Source organism: Felis catus, chromosome C1 (genome assembly GCF_018350175.1).
Source record: "Felis catus isolate Fca126 chromosome C1, F.catus_Fca126_mat1.0, whole genome shotgun sequence".
Taxonomy (NCBI): Eukaryota; Metazoa; Chordata; class Mammalia; order Carnivora; family Felidae; genus Felis; species Felis catus.
Genome location: NC_058375.1, coordinates 190,738,866 through 190,755,601, shown reverse-complemented (window position 1 = coordinate 190,755,601; position 16,736 = coordinate 190,738,866). Strand labels below are relative to the sequence as shown.

At 37.8% G+C, this 16,736-nt stretch overlaps 1 protein-coding gene across 4 annotated transcripts in view; it reads right to left on the bottom strand.

Annotated features, from left to right (window-relative positions):
• The window catches only part of PARD3B (par-3 family cell polarity regulator beta), a 1,015,202-nt gene that overhangs the window by 453,208 nt on the left and 545,258 nt on the right, over nucleotides 1–16,736 (bottom strand). For 3 of the 4 annotated variants that reach the window (XM_011285494.3, XM_019838515.2, XM_019838513.2), the window contains exons 5-7: nucleotides 15,642–15,730; nucleotides 7,098–7,184; nucleotides 1,456–1,581 (exon numbers count right to left, since the gene is read on the bottom strand). In XM_011285494.3, coding sequence (XP_011283796.1) covers nucleotides 1,456–1,581; nucleotides 7,098–7,184; nucleotides 15,642–15,730 — 302 coding nt within the window. The remainder of the gene's footprint in view (nucleotides 1–1,455; nucleotides 1,582–7,097; nucleotides 7,185–15,641; nucleotides 15,731–16,736) is intronic. The other variant, XM_019838516.3, reaches the window with a different exon arrangement.

Below are 16,736 nucleotides of genomic sequence, written 5' to 3'. Positions count from 1 at the left end.
GAGGAACCGCCGTACCACCTCTGGACCGCCGCCTCTGCACTCGGTTGTCTTTAGGAAAAAAATTAATCATCTTGTTTAAGCTACCTTTATTTTAGGTCTGTGTCATTAACAGCCATACCAAATAATAATTAATCATAATTCCAACTGCCATCTGAGCGCCCCTCCCCCACCCACCAACCTCCACTTCAACCTTACTTCTCCATGTTGGTGGGGGAGGGGGAGAAGATCTCACAGAGGCAGCCCAACTCCTCTGGTTAGTTCCTTGACTGGGAGTCAGTTTCTACTCCACACTACCTTCATACTGATTTTTCATGAGCCTCCGTTTCCACATTGCATACCTATCAAGTTCTTGTAAAAAGTAGAATGGTATTATTATTTTAAGAAATAGGCTTTTCGGTCTTTCTTCTTCTTTTTTTTTTTCGAGAATAAGATTTGTTTACTTATTTATTTGTTTGAGAGAGGGTGCGAGTGAGTGAGGGGCAGAGAGAGAGAAGGAAACAGAGAGATTCCCACGAGGGGCAGAAAGAGAGAGAGAGAATCCCATGCTAATGGCATGGAGCCCAAAGTGGGCGGGGCCTGAACTCACCTGAAGTGAGATCATGACCTGAGCTGAAGTCAGATGCTTAACCGACTGAGACACCCAGGCTCCCCACAGTCTTTATTTCTTTCCACACTTAAGCAACCAGTTGGCCACAGGCCCTCCTACCCACGACCACTTATACCGCCCGCCCCCAACTCCCGGTGCCATCAAACATACAAATACTGACAGAGAATGGTACAGAGAATATAGACAATGAGTTGTTTTGGTCAGAAACAAGAGAAGCTGGTGGTCATTACTAAGGAATATTAATTAGTATTTGTTCCCTTGTTCCAGAACCTCACTGCAACGCCAACATACGTTTAAAAAAATTGGCATCAGCACTGCATACTCTAATTCTTGGCTATGAGAACCTATTCCCATAACATTGTCACATGCAGAAAAATGACTTCTTGGGGGAGAATATTTTATTTTATTTTTTTCATTTGCTTCTATTACTGAGTCCTCACTGAAATCTCTCACAGATGTTTAGGTTTAAGGAAGACTGCAGACACAAAGCTGGTTAATTAATAAGCTGAACTAACAGTCTGTGAAAAGAGTCATTAAATACCAGTTTAACTGACCCATATCCCAAGCAAAACAAACCCATCTATCGATGATCCAGACAACCAGGCGGGAAGGCTTGGGGTATTCCGCAGTTTACTATTCCTGTGGCTGACGGGGACATGTGCAGCCTGCCTTCAAGGAAGCTCACACATAAGATGCATTTGAAAATGGATGTCCTGGGGTCATTCAAAGGCGACTGACCAGACATTCTACCTACTACCTACAGTTCTGATCACTAAGAGCTCAGTGATGATTTTAAGTACTCCAGGGATCAACACAGTAAATAAAACAATGGAAAAAAAAATGCTTACTGAGCAAAGGTTTTGTCTACGAGGTCCACGTGGTTGATTTTTACGATACATTCATTTTCATGAAATAGTCCCTCCCGCTTGGACCTGCTATTTTCTTCAATGCCGCGGATGAAGAGTCCTAGAATCCTAAACGCAAAATTGAGGTTGAAATAGAATTACTGAGTAATAATATGCTAATTATTTCTCCGCTTGCAACTATTCAGAAGTATCGATTTCTCTTTGTGAAAGAAATTACGCTTTATATTCAGGCAACCGTTTGTCACTTAAATCCTTAGTAAAAAAAAAAAAAAATCCACTGAAAAGAGAAAGCCCTTCAAGACAGATGCACATCAACAGTGACCCGGAGTACAATGGTCCACCACTCCATTGCCATGTTTGCGGTATTCTTAGAAAAGACCCTTACAGCTCAGTGGAGCTGAGGATACCCAGGCCTCTGGCTTGGAGAAGGCTGACTATAATGGGTTAGTGCTGAGACAACCTGAGGCGTAATAGTGGGAGAGGATTAGGCATTCACCGCACTTTTGCGCAGCCTTACTACATGTTCCAGTAATTTGCATTTTAAGAAGAAAGCAGACACCTAAGCACAGGTCATCGTGCTCAGTTTAAAAGGCGGTTCAGTCCCATTTGTTAGTGCCCCTGAATCAAGTACGTGTGGAGCATTTCCCATGCTCAGGATGGAGGAATAGGAGACACGGCTACAGGACCAGGACAATGAGTCAGTATGAGCTTGGCATGCAGTAGAAATTAAAACCAAAAACCAAAAACCAAAAACCTACAGACATCCAGAAGTCCAGTCTTCATAGGAGGATCTGGGGGGAGAATGGGATGTAAACTGGTTCAGAAGAATGAGCAGGATTTAGGTAGGGGGAGAAAGGGATACACCTGGTGGCAGGATGAAGGCTGTGTGTTTATGTGGGGAGCCAACACTGGATGGGGAGGCCAGAGCCACACAGAGGGGCCTCGGACACTAGTTGATGGACTCAATCGAATGAGGCTGGAAATAGCAGTACAGTCACCGCTCACTGCTTCTGAGGGAGACGGTGACATGATGGGGCAGGGCTTTGGGAAGACTTGTCTGAAATTTCAACCAGTAAGCGTTGGGATTCAGAGAAGAGAGCCGGAGGCTAATGGTGCTTTGTGGCTGTGGCTCAGAGTCAGGAGGGAAGGGGTTGAAAAAAATGTCAATTACAGGAGAAAGAAAATGATAGCAATCAAGAATTAGATTGTGTGTGTGTATATGTGACTCTTACATTTTGGTAGTATCTAAACCCAAAACTAAGACATCAAACTTGTGTATGTTTCAGCTATTTCTCATGCAACCTAGCTTCCTCCTGGGGCGTGTCAGGGTCCTAGCTGTGTTCCCAGAATAAGACAGAGAGATACGTTTTCCAAGAGGAATCTGCTGGGCATGGAGAAACAGCCATCTCCTTGTCCCTCGTCCTCTTGTCTTTCTGCTTTGTCATTCTTTCTCTCTCTCTTTTTTTTTTTTTGTATATAGGCCTTGTATGTTATCACACAGCCCCTTTGTATTAAATCTCAGATCTGAATAAAATATGAGAACATTTTGTACGTGGATAACAGGGGCATCCGTGGAGGAAGGGCAATCTCTAATGAAAGTGGAGGAGAAAATCATCTTCCCATTTAGAGCAGCCTCACAGTGAGCCCTTTGCCCCCAGGACCCAGTTCATTTAATGAGCTCGTGTCATCTGAAGATGGCAAGGGGTGGCACATGCGGTGGTATTTAGGTTTCTACTCCAGTGGATGCAGGAGACAGTCACGCCACCTATAGTAGGGAAGGCTCAGGGTCATGGGCACCAGTGTACAGGAGGTGTTTTATACACTGCATTCCTGGTTCTATGTTAGTAAATTCACAATATTCTGTGTGGAAGAAAAAGGGGCCAAAGCTACTATTTGATAAAGGATCTGAGATTCAAATTAATATTTTTAAGAAACTAATCCTACCTTAATCTCATAACATAATATTAAAAAATGACCTAGTCGACATGCAAAAGAAGAAGAAGAAATAGAACAAAATAGTGTTTCTTCCTAAATGAAACAACTCTGTAATAGTTCACATTTTGGATTTTTGTTTTGTGGATTCACAATAACATGATCCATTAGGAGGCTCACATGTGGTTATAAACTCGTTTATGTAAGCGATATTTTTTTAACAAGCATTCAAGTCTTCCTTTAATTTAATTCAGTACATCATCAGTCATGTAATGTTACTCCCTAGGATTTAATTTCACATTTTGGGAGATGAATTAATTCTTTCAGGCCACTGGGTTGCAATTTAGCTGGCATATTACAGCTGGAGTATGCGATGTGAACCTCGCTGATCCAAATAACCTAACTTTCCATGAAAAATTTATTGACAGGATAAGCTCAACTGTAAAACCCATGTGTCAGAGGTAATTTTGGTAAAATGTAAAACTGACTGATTTTATTAGTTTGGTTCCTGGCAACAAACCACTCCCGCCTTCTCTTTTCCACAGAAGGGATGGATTCCCTCCAGTTTGATTTCATCCAGACCAGTGTGAGAAGGCTAAGAAAAGAATCTCTCACTATCCTCTTTGCCCCAAAGTTGTGGGCTGTGGTCTTCGTGTCCTCTGGGACCAAGGCTCTCGGGGGACTTAAAGACCAATGCTGGGGAGGAGCCAGTTAATTTGCATTCGTGAGCAGTGATAAAGGAGGCTGAAATCCACTGCCCCACAGAACAAGAGGGGGGGACAATTGCTTCTTTTTCTTCTAATAATCGTTTAGAAGCTAACCCACCCCACACTCCTTGACCTCTTCCGCTTTTCTCACTGTATCACGGGCCTTGGCCACTCTACGAACTTTGCAATTTTATCCAAACGTGTCCTATCCTTGCATTATGTGTTGATCCTCACCCACCCGTTCCTTCTTCTCTGTCGTATTTAGCTGTCTTTACTAGGAAACTAAGGTATACTATGCTACCTTTACTGGAAAACAATTAGATTTCATGCTTTTAATTCTAAAACAAAACTACATTATTTTTTCTCTTAAGCCAATGAAATGAAAGAGCTTTTTACTTTGCAAGAACTCAGTTTTGTGTATATTTGTTTTGTTTCTTACTGTGCAAGCCAAGGGGCCTCCATACAAGTGGCATTCAACACCCTAAGCTATGGTACTTAATGAATCCATTGAGGCCTTATCTAGTACAGCCACCATTGTATTGCACTCAGGGTTTCCTATTCAACAACAGGTATGGCAGTGTTTTTCTAAAAGAAAAACTATATATACATACATATATATATATATATATATATATATATATATATATATATGGAGAAATTGGAAGCAGAGTCAATTACAGTAGTCTTAGTAAATAATTAAATGTAAATTCTAATTTAAAATAATGACACAAGCCAATAAAAGGAAGGAAATTAAGCACTAAGTATACCACTATGACCTTAACTCACCCACCGCCCCCCCAGCCCCCGTGCTCACACACTGAAACCATATGGCATTATGAAGTCAGACACTTGTGTGACACGCTCTGTACTCAGTTGCATCTAAACACATGGGTTGAGTTAAGTGTGCTGTTTCAGCCTGTACTCATTACTTCTTAACTTTTATTGGCTCATGTCTCCACTTCCATATTATTTTTTATGTTTTTTAATTAAATTTCCTTTCTATAATACTAATGGATAGCAAAAAAAAAATATACAACTATTTCACCAAGTTACTAAACAGTTGACCATGAACTTATAAAAGTTCACTTGTGAACCAGGCTTTTTCGTTTTAGCCATAATATTAATAATACTGATAATTTACACATTCATATGTTGTGTGTTTTACAAGGAGTTTTCATATTTTTAATGTCATTTAATCCTCATAACCTTTATGTGAAGTAGGTATTCACAAGAGGCAAGCTTAGAGGACTTGCTCAAAGTTATGAAAGAGAGAACACTGAGATTCAAATCCAATTGTTCTGAATCCAAGTGTAACACTCTTTCTATTCTTCAGGGCTTATGCTAGAAATCAGAACCAGGAAGGAGAAGGGAAGAAATCAATACATTTTAGTGTGTTTTCTCATTTGATGTAAAAGATGGTGATTTCTGGTCTATAGGGTCAACCTGTTTTCCGAACTATTGAAAATGACGTATGATGACTGTCACATTGTACATTTCTTCATGTTTTGGAAATTGGGATGATCTTGTGTTCTATTCCAGCTTCATTAAGCTAAAGGGCCTGGTAATTTAACCGCTCTGGCATTTCACAAAGCTCTATCAGTATACTTCTGCCAAAAGCCATTAGAATTTCTCATGACAACTGGATAAATACTCTTCCTGTCTATCAAAAACAACCTCAGCTTGTCCTGTGCCATAACCCATAACATTTATAAACACACTTATTAACACATACAGGAAATGAAACAATAAGAGCCACTAGCTTTTCAGTTCATTTCTTTTTAGAGAACATTCATTCCAGCAAGAGCTTGGCATCAGATGTTATTTGCAAAAAAAGGTGATGACTTTGCAATTACAGGTAGCAGATGGCTACCTGCTGAAAATGATGCCAACCAAAATATCATGACTAAATCTGCTTTTCCTGCTATGTGGCAGACTGAACTGAATAAATATTCAGAATCAGTAAATGAATACTATATAACCTTTGGGAAAATTTTTGCTCTAGAGAGAGCAATGGAGTGAGGGGGTAGGGATCTGGATTTTGTGTGACTTTGAAAAAATTCAACTGACTTTTCTGGACTTTGCTTTGCTACGCTAAAATAAGACATTCTGCCTTTTCAGTGAAGCATTTAATATAAGAAAAATTAATTTAGCAAATTAATTAAAATCATATCATGAGTGAGAAACTGATTTTCTTTTAAGAAAAGCCCTTTCTTTTAACATAGCCCTTGTCAATATCAATCTGTGCTAAAGGCAGTCATCTTATTGAACAATGACATAATATCTGATACTAGTTTTGTAAAGTTGTTAAAAGAATAGTAATATTAACTCTCAGACACATACTTTCATTTCCATCAGTAAAACAAGTTTTATATTCAGTTAGGTGGACATGAATTTCAAGAAATGCTGACATCTAAATTCTCATTTGCCACTATGGATTTAACAATATAATTTCAAAAGGATGTGGTATACTATTTTTAAATGATTACATTTTATTTTAGAAAAAAACTAGCCCAATGGCATTTTACTTATACTTAAAATCATGAAAATACATAGCTTCTGATACAGCTACTTATAAAGCTAGAATATTTATTATCCTAAGTTCTATATACCTGAGCAGTATCAGGAAATATCAGTTTGGATTACTATACTCACTTTTGAATTGTATTTAGGAACATGAAAAAAATTCAGTGGCAATATTTGCCTAAAAATACGTTAAAATCTTTTCCAAGCATTCTGTTTAGTACATGTAACTGATAAGAACACTAAATGCAGAAACTGTTATAGATATTATTTATTTTCCATTGTATCCTATAAGGAAATGACTTTGTTTCTAACACGTAAGTGGCCAACAGACATTATATATTGAGGTATCTATCTGAATAACAGAGATATACACTTAATCCTCTTCTGAAATGTGTCTGGGAAAATGAGCTGAAGTCAAGTTTTTCATTAGCATGAGCTTCTGATATAAAGAAAACATCTTACCTTCCACTCAGAGATGAAAAGAAAGGCACTACATGTATTCCCAAGGGGCCTCCTTCCCCAGAAATCTCCACTGTTCTTGTCATATCACTGGGGCAGGGAAAAAAAAAAAGAAGCATATTATAAAAAAAAAAAAAAACAAAAACACACAACTACTGTAAATTCAACAGTAGAGAGGAAATCAAAGGAGTATATGATTTGCTGGTATTTTCACGAGATACAGGAAATAAAAATGTTTAAGACTATCTGATTTCTATTTTTTTCCCCCAGAAGAGAAACAAATGGAAATAACGACCCACAAAAATAACTTCCTATTTAAGTTAATCTGCATAAATCAACATATTTAAAAGGATGTACACAAAAATGAAATTTCTCCCCATTGAGACACACTTGAAATTACTCTACAGATGATAAAATACATGGAATTAAGCCTATCTATGCTTAAGCATAAAGTAGGCTCTCCTCTCCAGAACAGGAAAATTGAAATAAAATATGTATTTATCAGAAAAAGCACAGAATTACATTTTACAACAGTGAAGCCACAGTTGGTAATACATATGGGCATGTTCAGAGCATTATAAATCAAAACTTACACTTGCCTTTCAGTAAGGCATCAGTTGTATTCAATGGAACAATTCTAAATTTTCACCTCCTACTTTTTTTTTAGAGGTAGAAAAAGAAGTTGTAAAGCCTAGGGAAAATGTATTATAGAAAGAAATAGAAAGCCTGACCCGCCTAACCTACTCCAGATTAAGCAGAGGATGAGCTAGACACATTAATGGATTGTGTGTATGACTGAAATATACAAGACATTGGGAAACTTTGAGTAATAAAGAGCGGAACTAACAAGTTTTTATGAAGATGAAAAATAATAACCGTGAACAATTATTGGCTCCTTTAATCCCACAGACAGAAAATAAAATTGCCAGAGGAAAAATGATAAAGTTGAAGCAAACATCCCTGTTATGGAAATTGTAAGCAGGTCTCTATTGTTTCCTATTTACATGAAAATGACCTGAAACTGGATGTCAAATTAAGAGCTACAGCTGTTACAAATGCTTTTCTGTTCCAAATTGAAAATGGTGAAATTTTGGCTCCTTGCTAGAAAGTTGAGAACAGCGTAAGAAAGTAAAATGCCTGATGAATTCACTCTGCATTTAGTGCTCTCTGAATTATCAGCAATCTAAAATAAATACATTAAATATATTCTCATCAGTGGACTAGGCTTATTTTTAATGTGTTTCTATTGCAAACTTATTATCATTAGGAACTGTAAAAAAGAGCATGTCAGTTTCTAGCATTTGTGGAATATGATGGAATTTCAATCTGATAATAAATTTCAAATGAGTTTTGCTCAGATATTGCTGATATATTTAAAACTTGTTCAGTCAAGCAGGTTATATCAGAGGCCTCGAGAAAAAGTTAAAAATAAAACAAATCTTAGAGTGATAATATCATGGGATAAAATAGATTCTTCTTGATACTTTCAGTGTGAGAATACAGATATTATATGGATACACATATATATGAAATACTATATGTAGGTATACATTATATGCTCTGAATATAAAATATCTACTGGGAAGAGAAAGTTGTATAGCTTTTAATGGACCACAAAGCAACAATTTTTATGTAATAACCAATTTATAGTTCATTCGTAAGTATTTGAGGAAGAGTAAACCCAAAGTATTAACACTCTAGGGTAATGGTACTGTTCTAAAGACTTTTAGAAACAAAGACAAAAATCTCATTTAACCATTAAAACTTTTCTTATCTCTACCTTTACTATGTATTTTTATAGTTTTGCACTTAGAACATAACACAAATCTTTCCTAACAAATGTATTAAATATCCATGTGCTAATAGACAGCACTCATATGTATTATATTGAGGCTTTTGGAATGTAAGTGTTTAGTATAGAGTTCAAAATTTCAGCTTAATAATTTCTAGGATGGCTTTATGATTTTTCTTATCTATTTTGCAAACATTTCTTTACCTAGCTCAAAACCCTTCCTGTAAAACATAATAAATATTATGTATTATGCTGATACCTACTCCTTAGGAACTAACAATCCTCTATTTTTACACTCACTTAATAAAGTTAATCTTATAATTTGTTAAAGCAATCAACCTTGTTTCAAAACACTACAACCATTTTGGAGATGCAGTTTAAAGGTTCATTTATACTTTATAAGTTTCTCGTTTTCGATATCTCAGAATAAGCCCATGCTATCTATATACACAAGAGTCACAATAATTTGGCAAGAAGGATATGTGACAAATGTTAAACTACTATCGTAAAGATATTATCCCAGAAAAAAAAAGCATAAAAGACTTTTGGTTTTGTAGACTGTAATATTCAGGAAGTTATAGAGAATTAAATATTATTTAATATTTCAAGTCATTATAAGTTTTATACATACCATGTTTTGCCATGCTCTTCATAAAATGCTATCCATTATTCCAAAATGTAAAGAAAAGCTTTTGAAAAAGGAAGCCTGACAGATGAGTCCATATATTTTTATTTATTTTAAAAGTGCGGAACAAAACTATTGTGTTATATGTACCTGCTGGAGTTCTGCAGAATTCTCTGTATATGCACCTTTCATGAAAGATAAACACAGCAACTAGGGATAGACACAATTATTTGAATTCTAATCTCAGAAAGTGAGATTTTACTACGACGTGGAAATATACTATTAATGCCATTTGTTTAGGCAAAACACAGAGTAGGGTTCAGGGACCAGCGAGCAGAAAGCGTATACATTAATTTACGTTTTGGAGGCAGATTGAGAATGGAAAATTTAGAGAACGAGGTGGAGAGGATATTCTAGCAGTGGAAAGAAAAAGGAACTGGCAGCTTCTTGTGAAAAACAGATTCAAAATGAAACGGGGGTAAAGGGTAAAAAATTACACCGAAAAAAGCTAAAAGCTGTGCTCGGATCTAAACAGCTAACTTTATACAACTTTCTGAAGACATACTAAAACCAAAGCAGACAGTCACAGAACATTCAATCCAATAGTATTAATCAAGCTAAATGTTCTAAGATCCAACCACCGCAATGATTCAAGTAATTGCTGGGAACCTGTTATTAGCTAAGATGTTAGGACAAAAGTCTGGGTGAAGGTACAGAATAAGAGGTTAAAAGTGAGCCTGTCATGAGCAGCTACCTTGCAGGAACTCAGTGGCAAGTGCTCTATGTCGTTCCATCCAGAAGAAACACATGAAGCTTGAGGAAAGAATACAAGAGCTGCAGACAGGTCCAATTCCTCACACAAGGCAAACGGGCAGCATTTTTAACATTGAGATTATTCAACTCAGTCACAGGCCACTCACTTAGGGTAAGGGAGAGACAGGACTGAGTGTAGGTAGTGGGGGATATCTTCCTTTGGAGGGAAATCATGACTAACTTATGAAAGTAGAGAGAGAAAGTGTATCTTAGTGGAGGCTTTGAGCCAGATGTCTGAGTAAATCATTTAAACTGAGACCAAAAGTATTAGTTTCCTCATTTGGACTATAAGGAAATAAAGATAAATTCCTAATAGAATGGTTGGTTTAAGAAAAATTAGAGAACATAACATATACATCATATACACAGTACCTGGCATATACAAAAGGTTCAATAAGTATCAGCTATTAGGATGATTATTAAAACTTTTTGAGGGAATAAGTTTATGGGCTAAAAGGAAATTATCTCAAACTTTCCATTTTTTTCTCAACTGATTTCTTCAGTTTATTTTTATTTTTAGAGTTTATCTATTTTGAGAAAGAAAGAGAGAGAATAATGCTTGTGTACAGGCAGAGGAGGGGCAGAGAGAGAGAATCCCAAGCAGGCCCTGCATTGTCAGCATGAAGCCTGATACTTGATCCCATGAACCCTGAGATCATGACCTGAGCTGACATTAAGAATCGGGCACTTAACCCCCTGAGCCACCCAGGTGCCCCCTCAGTGAGACTTTGAAATATTCTGTAAAAAAAAATTTAATGTTTATTTATTTTTGAGAGAGACAGAGAGAGACAGAGTGTGAGCGGGGTAGGGGCAGAGAGAGGGGGAGACACAGAATCCGAAGCAGGCTCCAGGCTCCAAGCTTCCAGCACAGAGCTGGACCTGGGGCTCAAACTCACAAACTGCGGGATCATGACCTGAGCCCAAGTCGGATGCTTAACCGACTGAGCCACCCAGGCGCCTCAACTTTGAAAATATTCTTAAGTACTGCAGGAGTGAGGAACACATTTCCTCCATGATGACTGGTGCCATAGACAAGATGATGGGCAATAAATGGGTAGAAGGTATTAGCCGGTGTTCTTTAGGCACTAAAGCACAGGTCTGCCATACAGAACAGTATTAGAGATGAAGTGAAGACAGCACGACCTCCCAGAAGAGTTTGTTGGTGGCATGGAAGTCTGCTTGGTCATGATGTCTTGTTGATGAAAATATACTGAGTAAATCACGTATTTTGTTGTTGATGGTGGTGGGATTCATTTAATATACCTGAATTCAATGTATATATTTATTGAGTAGTAGTTCCAATGAGGATGTTCTGCAGGGAAAACACAGAGGCCAATGTCTGAGGAGTTCATAACCTAGGAGCAGGTTAAGACAGGTAATAAAGAATAATACAAAGCAATGCAATAGTAGTAGTAATTGTAGTGTATTCTCAATGATTATAAGCTATTATGTGCTAACTGCCTTCTGGCATGATAACATGTACTCCTATCAAATGTATAAACATACCAGTTCCATTTTACAGAGAAGTAAACTGATACCTAGAAAGGTAAAGTAATTGCCCAACATTACATCATTTATACAAGGCAGAGTCAGGCTTCAAACTGGAATTTATTGTATTCTATAGAGCTGCCATTTTTAACTACGTGCATGTGAGTTTCAAAGCAGAGGCACTTTCCAATGAGGCTCAGAGGAAATTAGTGCAACATCAGGCAGAGAAGTGAGATCACAAAAATCTTCCTGAAGGAGGTACATTTTAGATGGAACTACGAAGGGCAAAAAGTTCTTCCATCAGAAAAAGTAGGTGAGGGGACGGAGAGGGCACGCAGATGAGAGAACACCATCTATGCAGAAACAGTGAACCAGAATGGTTTATGGGCACACAGACTGGTTGTGATATTAAAAGAAAAAGGCTAGTGAGCAAAGAGAAAGGAAGGAAAAGATGGGGGAGGTATTGAGAAGAGAAGGTTGAACCATCAGCTTGAGATCAAATCTCAAAGGGATAGGTCAAATTTCACACTGAAAAAAAAGCACATTTAGTTTTACAGAAAATGGAGCCAGTAAAGGTGTTGGTACTAAGAAGTGGTGTGATAAATGCTGTGGTTTAGAAATATTCATCTGGCAATGATATGTGGGATCAACTAGAAAAGAGAAAGACAAGATAGAGATTGGTCCTTGAGACAGGAACTAGTAAATCACTACAATAATCTGAGAGATAGTAGGGTTTGAATAATAATTACAGGAATAAAGGATGGACACCCGGGGATAGTTCAAGGGTTTGTTGTTGTTGTAGTTACTCTTTTTGACACAGACTCTCCCAATAATTTGCCAAATGAATGGATATCAGAGGCAAAAAAATAAAACCTGATGGCCATTTTAAGCCTGGAAAAAAAAGGTAAGTCTGGAGGAGGCTAACTTGGAGATGTGTCAAGGAATAGGTTGAGATCGGGAATGAGGTAGAATTTAGAAATGAGGCGAAGGCTTTTTGCACATATTGCTTGCTATTAAAAACAAACAAACAAACAAACCAAACACCCAACAGAAACCTCTTGTTCCATCATGTTAAGATCAAGATAAATTGAGTAGTGCTTCATAAGACATACATATTGTAAGATTATTTGGAGAACTCCTTCTAACAGTTAAATTTCTTTAAATAAATGTGTGAGTAATGGGTGAGCAGTTAATAGGTATGCTTATGATGTATGCAGCAATGTGTTCTAACCATTCACTGAACAAATATGCTGCTATCATGTTCCAAGACCTGTACGAAGTGTCAGGAATCCCTTGGAGGATTCCCAATTTTATATGGGAGAATGACAGTTAAAATAAACTGTAGTATGTGTGCTAACCATAACTGCAGTAGCAATTAGTATTTATCCAGCCTTTCATTTAACATTGTGCTAAGTGCAACTGCCTGTGCTAAATCTCATTTAATCTTCAAAATAACCTATATGATCATGTTACCCACTTTCCATATTAAAAAAAAAATCAAAAGGTTAAATAATTAGTCCAAAGTCACATAGGCAGTGTTCAAACTCAGGATTTAATGAAATCCAAAGGTTCAGGAATGAAGGAATGGTTTGACGAATGCTGTGTTTTAAGAAATTTTATCTAGTAGTGATATAGGAGATCCATTAAGATAAAGAGAGATTGATATTCAAGAGAAGAGATAGTAGGTTGTTACAACAGTCTGAAAGGGAAAGAAGGCTTGAGCAGTGACTCTTGGAATTAAAACACAGGAATAGGTTCAAAACATTTTGAGATGGACTCTGGAAATAATTTACTGGCTTCTATGTCACCTACATTGAAGTGAGGCCAAAGTAGTCTCCTTGGGCCAAGCTCTGTGGGATATCATGTTCTCCTTGCCCCAGGAGAATGCTGACCATGGAACGCAGCCAAAAGCGACTTCCTAATTCCTCTTCATTTGTTTCTTCATCATCCCATAGCAGCTGGAACCTATGTCCTCTCCTAAAATTATAATCTCCAAGCTTTCAGCTGCTGGCTGTGCATTCCATGCTATTAAGATCTCTCTCATTCTCCCTCTATCCTACCCAAGAGCCGGCAAGTGCTGAGAGTTTCCACTTACTCTACTTTCTGAACTTGACCCTGATTTCAGCTCATTTCTCCAAACTGGCATTCACCATTAAGTTTCTTACCATGAAATAAAACACCAAAGAATACGGGAAGATGTACATAGCAGGTAACACTGCAGTCTAAGAACTTGGAGACAAGAGTGGTGGGGGTAGACTGGGTCTCTAGAAGTTACTTAATTGCTCTAAATTGCAATTTATTAGCCTACTAAATGTGATAAGACTTTTGCAAAAATGCTGTTTTGATAATCAAATTATACATATGCATACATATATCTTAATTAAAGATTTTTTTCTTAATTCCTATACTCTATTCCTCTCAATTCTTTGTACCTGGAGGAAGTTTAGCTACTTTGTTCCTCTAGGCATAAATCAAACAACTGTTCACTCAACAGCATCTATCTACCTAACATTTAGCCAAGATGTTAGCAAACTTTACCAAGAGCTAACATTGAAAAAAATGAAATTAAAGGCAAATAGAAGAGTATTACATTCATTATGTCCACCTCCAAAAACAATCTTATCAAGCTTCTCAAAAGACAGTGCCCAGGAGATTTCATATACCAAAATTTTAATGTTGTGCATCTCAGTAATCAAAGAAATAGAATCTAAACAGGACTACTATGTCACGTGGCTATAAATTGTAAGCCTCAGGAAAGTCTGCACAGTATTTCAGTGTGATAAAGGATGATCACATATTTTTTTTTAAAAGCTAATTCCATGTAAAATGCCTGGCGACTATTAGTAACTGGACTGAATGAAAAGAATAGGTTGAGTACATGAATAACTGAATGACTGTCAACCTCAGAAGCATCACCTCTGAGCGCTGAAGCCAATAATCTACTGAACATGGAATCACTTTCCCGGTACAAAATGTGAAGCAACTTAGAAAAAATGACGGTAAGAATGGTGGTTGTGGTGGTGATGATCAGCAACCCCCTCCTCATAACAGAGATGATGGTGACAATGGTAACAGTAACAGTGGTAGCCAACAGCAGCCAATACCCCCAGGGCTTACTCTGGCCCAGGCACTGTTCAAAGTGTTTTACGTACACTAAGTCATTTCATCTTCATACCAACCCTCTCAAGAAGGTTTTAATATTATTTCTGTTTACAGACTGGAAACTAAGGCAAAGGGAGAGGAGTAACTCGCCTAAGCTCATAGAACTGCTAAGCAGCGAAACTGGGAGCCGAACCCATGCAGTAGCGAAGGCAGAGCTAGAAATCAGTGCAGAACAAAGGCAGTGTCGGTTAAGTGCGAAAGAAAAGGACTTCATATAATGAGTTACTTACATTAAAAACATGAAAGATCCTGGGTGACAGACGGGATTCATTTTACATACATTGAGTAAAATATTGCAAGATGGTGAAAACACAATGCAAACTAATATTCAAGGAGCTAACGTCCCTGTAAAACACTCAACCAGAATGAACTCCGAAAATTCACTTTAAACTGTTGTTCAAAGGGGAAAAAAGCAATTAAGAAATCCAGGTTGCAGAAGAGTTGAAAGACGTGGAGGCTCACTCCTATATGTTTGTCAGGAGGCTCTCATATCATAAAAGGAAATAAAAGAATGACTAATTAATTTTAGAATTGGGAAGGTTTCACTCCACTATGCTACTTATCTTCATCTTCCCTATAAAATAAAAAAACAACAGCTACAAATTGTGAAAGAAACAAACATCAACCTGAAATAACTAAAATACTCTGATTCACGTAAAGAGAATACCTCAATGCATCCTTGGTTTTCAGCGATGCCAGGAGTTCTGTCTGCACACCATTCATAACTTCTCCATCTTCTAAGTTCTGTGTGGAATCCTGTAGTCAAACAAACCCATGAGCATGTGGATGCTATGCATTTAGAACTGAAAATTTGAATAAAATGTCTCAATGTGAGGTAGCAAATGGTTTTTCTCTAGATATATACAGTATGCTCCAATTTCTTTGAAGACTGGAAACAGGTGTTAATCTTTTCAGGGCTTTCAATGTTCTTTTCTCTCCCATTTGGTTTCTGAAATACTCAAACGGGCCATTTACACAAGCCAATATGTTAAGAGCTGTGGAATACATCATTTAGCTTCCTGCTACTCAACCATAAGCTTTTGGGACTGAGTGTTTTACATCAGCAAGGAAAAGGGGTACCAAAGGGAAGGTGCCACTGACAGGTGGTGATGTATTGGCTTTAATGTACTGTACTTGCCTGCACCCCCTGGTGACACTAAAAATATAAAGAAAGCAAAGTCCATGGAAAAAAAAAGTTGCCTGGAAAGGTCACTTCGGTCAAAAGTGTAACAGGACTGTGGCAGGAAAAGAAATCCGGAGTTCTTATTTTGTCATAAGACTTTCACTCTGAGAATGATCTTCAGCAGAGAGAAACTAAAATTAACCACTTAGTTTCTAAAATGGTAAGCACTCTTCCGCTACAGAAAGGGAAAAGGGTCAGGGAAGTAGAGTCCTCCAAGATAGTGGCAAAGTTGAGTTGGCTGTCACATAGGGAGAATGCATTCCAAAAAGCAAGTTGATTTAGAATCTCACTTGGAAGGCATTAGATTTCTGTTAGGCTTCTGAGCTGTACTTTAACAGAGCGGTTCTGCAGATACACCACTCTTTTTTTTTTTTTTTAATGTTTTATTTATTTTTGGGACAGAGAGAGACAGAGCATGAACAGGGGAGGGGCAGAGAGAGAGGGAGGCACAGAATCGGAAACAGGCTCCAGGCTCCGAGCCATCAGCCCAGAGCCTGACACGGGGCTCGAACTCACGGACCGCGAGATCGTGACCTGGCTGAAGTCGGACGCTTAACCGACTGTGCCACCCAGGCGCCC